Source organism: Plasmopara halstedii, assembly GCF_900000015.1.
Source record: "Plasmopara halstedii genome assembly, contig: Scaffold_323, whole genome shotgun sequence".
NCBI lineage: Eukaryota > Oomycota > Peronosporomycetes > Peronosporales > Peronosporaceae > Plasmopara > Plasmopara halstedii.
Genome location: NW_020187244.1, coordinates 2062168 through 2067148, shown reverse-complemented (window position 1 = coordinate 2067148; position 4981 = coordinate 2062168). Strand labels below are relative to the sequence as shown.

Sequence of the window (4981 nt, the reverse complement as noted above, 5' to 3'; positions counted from 1 at the left end):
GTCACTGGGACCAATGACGACTTAGTGAACGAGCTGTTTGATTCACTGAAAAGCTTACAAATTAAGGATTTGGGAGAAGCTTACAAGTTCTTGGGAATGAGAATCATCAAACACGAAGAAGATTATTTTCTTGATCAAGAAAACCTTATTGATGACCTTTTAAGCCAATATGGAATGAATTACGCAAAAATGACAAGAATTCCGATTAATTCTGGACATTTATATGACAAATCCAGCCCTAAATTACAACATTCAAAATAATTCAGGTCACTAGCGGGGAGTTTGTTGTGGATTTCGCGTTGCACGGTCAGACTTGTCATTTGCCGCTCATAAGATGAAGAGAAATATTCATGATTCAAAAGAACAAGACTTACAACTTGTTAAAAGAATTCTACGATATTTACAGGGAACAAAATATTTGAAGTTGAAGATGAGAAATCAAGAGCGAACTAAAAACTTACCTGATGGTTTTATCACCGGCTTCAGCGATGCAGACTTCGCTGCGGACACTGAGGACCGCAAATCCATGATTGGAGAAGTGATATTTGTCGGAGGGTGTAATGACGGATGGATATGTCGAAAACAGGAATCAGTGTCGCAATCAACGGCAGAATCTGAATTCATAGCGGCAGCATCGGTCGTAGCAACCGAATTACATGGACTTTACAACATGTTGGAGGAAGTTCGCATTCAAGGTATCTATAACTGGTTACTCTTTGTCGATAACTAAGCAGCTATAGTGCAATTGAAAAGAGAAAGTTCGACATCTAAACTCAAGAATGTCGATACACGCTATAAATATGTACAAGAACGTATCAGAAACGGAATGTTGGAGGTGAATACGTACAGAGTGAAGAAATAAAAGCTGATTTGATGACAAAGGCTTTGTCGGTGACTAAATTTGGAAAACTCCGCGCGCTTTGTGTCCTCGTGGACGATGTACAGCACGCCGAGGGAAGAGTGTTGGAAACAAGTTAAGTTTCCACCTAAGTAGACCAGGAGGAGTTATGAGACTCCCAACCATTTGCATAATTACATAGCTACAAGCAAAATACATTCACTTGGAAACGCACCTTCAAACCACCAGACCTTCCTTCCTATCTGTCATTTATAGCACTTTGCGCAGAAGTAGCATATCGGGCCACCCATTTAGTTCAACATTCTTTATTCGATTCTCTATGTAACGATTGCTCAACGAGCAGCAACTTCCACTGAAGTTTCACCCCTGTGCTGTGCCTGCTTCGAAATGCGTCTTCTTGTCGGGATTTCTCTTTCTTGTACCATGTCACATAACGCAGCGAGCCTTCGAGAAAGACGACCAACGCTCGATTACACTCGGCTAGAAAGCAGATGTGTATTTTGATGGGAACAGTCGCCGCGACTCTCGGCAAATATAGATAGGTACGACATAAATCTCGATCATTTGGAGGCATACGGCCAAGTCGCTCAAAATATAGAAGGCATTTCACTGCACTCCGCCAATCCCCTGCGCGAAAAACGAGCTTCGTGCCCATTCTCCACGGGATAAAGGTTGCTACATTTTACTAATCATTACATGATGATGTCCAACTCGTTTACGACGAGCTGATATTAGCATATGGGCCCCAACTTACTCATCTGGGAGTATAGAACTCAACGCCAATCCCTGCCAGTTTCATCAAGCCGTGACTATGCATTTGCTCTCCATCCTGGGTCGGACGGAGCCTTACACGCTTACACGCCTATGTGGATCTTACAGAGAGTAAAACAAGCACCGTAGTTTTGCTTCATGACCGCTATCTGATTGCATACCCACACTAATCTGTAGTAGCACCGACACTTAGAGCAGCAGCGGTCGAAAACCTTGGTATTCCTCATGACGGATACCGTTGATTTAACACTGGCTGAGAAAGACGCGACTCCTCACCTGTGAACCAGTTTAAGTGAGCCAGAATGTCGATTGATGCTTGACAATTCATGAGTCGGACTTCAAAATTGAAACTTATTGATTCTCAAGCCTCAATCCTATAAAAAACTGATGTTACAATCAATGACCAAATTTTGGGCTAACAACGATATGGTCTTCACTTGTTAATGGGGAGTGCGCTGCGGCAGACAACTCGCTCCTTTTCTCTCGACACATGTTGGAAATACGCCCACGAGGGACGGCACTTCGCGGCCGACTCTCGTGATGTCTCGGTAACATCGACACGTCGACTGTTTGCTAGAGTCCCGGAATGCGGCTAAATAGGACATGAACCTGATTTCTAATGTTTTCTCTTGGCACCATCTTTGTAGCCTGAGCCGCTGCTCTGCTCTAGAGCAGAGGGTTGATCAGCCACAGGGAATGGCTTAGATGCTGCCCCGTCTCTTAAAGCATATCCAAATGAATTGTACGAGCGGGATGATGTTATGGACATCGCAAGATCACAGAGAAGAGAAGAGCAAATTGTTATAAGTATATCATGATCATTTTTTGCCACAACCGTGAACAATTTGATGTAGTGTGGTTGCAACTTATTCTTCCATTGAAATTCTACTTGCGCAGGTAAGATAAATCGTCTAACAGTCACTCCATATTTGTATGCGTTTAGATTTTTGCCATCAGCGCGTTCTTTTTTACAACCTGGCATCAGCCATAGAATCGTGCATTAAGCTCATTGTGTAACAATATTTTATTTTGTTACAGGTGATATCAACAAGTCAAACTGTGTCAACAGCCCCAACCCATGCAAGACCGGATCCACTTCATGGCGGTATCAAAGAAACTCAGAATGACGTAGAACAAGGTAAAGCCTAAAGCGGTAAGTACTGCGTAATTTAGTGCAAGCTAAGTGATTTTAGAGCAATCTAATAAAACTAGGGAAGTCGCTAGAGCACAACAAGAGAGCTTAATAAGATATCCTCCACCTCGAGACTAACTACCGGTATGACCATCTGACTGTGAATGATCTGGGGTCGACGTTCCAAACTGGCGTCTAGCACCTGAAAGAAAGTTTGCTAAACAATATGCTGTTAATGTAATTCGGATTTCGATGAGACACAATGACCACTGACAGGCGATTTTGGCGAAAGACTTCGTCTAGACTCATATCCTTGCCAATTACGGTTTCGCTGACGACGGCAAAATGAACCATCTCAGATGGGTCACAATCCACACGATGTAGATATTACCGGGAGCAAGTTTAAGAATGCCATAGTATAGCATTAAGTAATAAACATTTAATATCCTGCCTGAAACAGCAGATCCGCATGTAATCGCCGTGGATCTAACCCATTGACATATATCACACGTGTGCACAAAAGCGCTCGCCCATTAATGTTAGAACACCTTACATGACGCTCGTGATCCGTATGTCTTTCTTCTTTTATGATACACATATCATGTGAAATCTGGATTTGAGGTCACGATTACTTGATAGCTCTGATGATTGATTACGTGTATTGTCTCGTTGAAACGCGACGTTATCACCATGCCATTTGACATTTCATGTTCAGCCAACGCGAAGCAAGATAATCACGACATTAGACTAACCCGTATTATACTTTTGCTCTTCTTTGAAGGTGATATTTCTAGAAATACTGCCATTAGATAACAGATATAGTTGTCTTAGTTGCTCCGCCATTTATGATGATTCTAGGTACGTTAGAGGCTCTCGGACTCGCTTCTAATGATAGCGCATGGATCCAACCTTTGTGTGTTTGACAGCGCGAAATGTGAAAGTCGAAGCTTTTCACGTATAAAGTGCGCGGCAACCCCGTCAATATACTCCTGAACTTGGCAATTTGTGCGAGGGACAATAGTGAATACATTGTAGTGGGTACGTGTACAAGGAGGGAGATAGCGAATTGTAACACGCATAGGTTTATATTGGTGTAGATGGAAGTATTACGTTTTTGATTAGGCAGAGCAAACTAACAGTGTTACCTACATTTTAAAGACTTTCGGTTTCGCTCCTGGTAGGAGCGCATGACTTCGACCTCTGAGCGTTGTTGTTGCGGTCTCTAACATCCTGCACGCAGCCCCGTTGCACTACGTAACACTTGCAGTCAAATCCGCAACCGAATCGTGAAAAAATTGCATCCTCTGAGAGCAAAACACTCGCATTTCACATACTCTTTCATTTTTGACCGGCTACTCGACTTGTACTTGGATTAACAGGCGACTTGTGTTGAGTCATACCTTTTCAATATGACATTTCTTCTGTCAATGCCTTGTATATGATAACTCTGTGGGCGTAACTTCTTTGAAATCTACTTTTGGAGCATAAGATCTTGAGATGAAGACAAAATCTAAACACCAGCTTGATTTGATCTATCAATATATTCGCCACATGATGACCATGTTTGTTTTTTGGTTGCCTTTAGAAAACACCCGTTTAATCCCTAAAATTGGCCTGTCCAGGTGATCTACTCGCATCACGATATGTATAATATGCGCCTAGATAAAGACAATACAGACTCTAAGCGTGTAAAGAACAGCAAACTTACTACGAAACATACCAATTTGGAATTTTAGGAGCCTTTAACACTAATTTGACATCTTAGTCGCAATTTTGGTCGTATTACTTACTATATCTAACAGAAACGCCATGCTTTCAAAACAAACAGATAGCCTTTTTGTTTTCCGTCTGGTCTTTCTGGTAAGACATAAGAGCCTTTCTCTAAGTACCACTAGCATATGTCACGAGAATAAAAGAGTAATCTCATCAGAGACCGTGGCATTCGGCTATTTTAAAATTCGAATAATATCAACAAGTGTTGCCACATGGAAAACAAACGGTTCAGTGAAAAGCCGTTTAATCCGCTGATTCTGTCAAGTGAACAACATGCGAAACTCGTAGCGCTTTGGATGAAATGATTCTCGCAAAGTTTAGCGAATATGAAGAGTATGTGCACAATGAGAAGAAAATTGACTTGTCGCGTTGGAAAAAATTTTCACGCTATGGTATGACAACGACGTACCTTGAGAGAAAAAAAATCGAATTCAGAATCCAAATTG

The 4981-nt window shown here is 41.9% G+C and overlaps 1 protein-coding gene across 1 annotated transcript; it reads left to right on the top strand.

Annotated features, from left to right (window-relative positions):
• Nucleotides 1-1597: 1597 nt before the first annotated feature.
• PHALS_08903 (uncharacterized protein) lies at nt 1598-1912 on the top strand (the record flags this gene model as incomplete). Its single annotated transcript, XM_024724334.1, has 2 exons — nt 1598-1741; nt 1811-1912. 2 exons carry the CDS (start codon nt 1598-1600, stop codon nt 1910-1912), a joined length of 246 nt encoding a protein of 81 aa, XP_024575222.1.
• Nucleotides 1913-4981: the final 3069 nt, after the last annotated feature.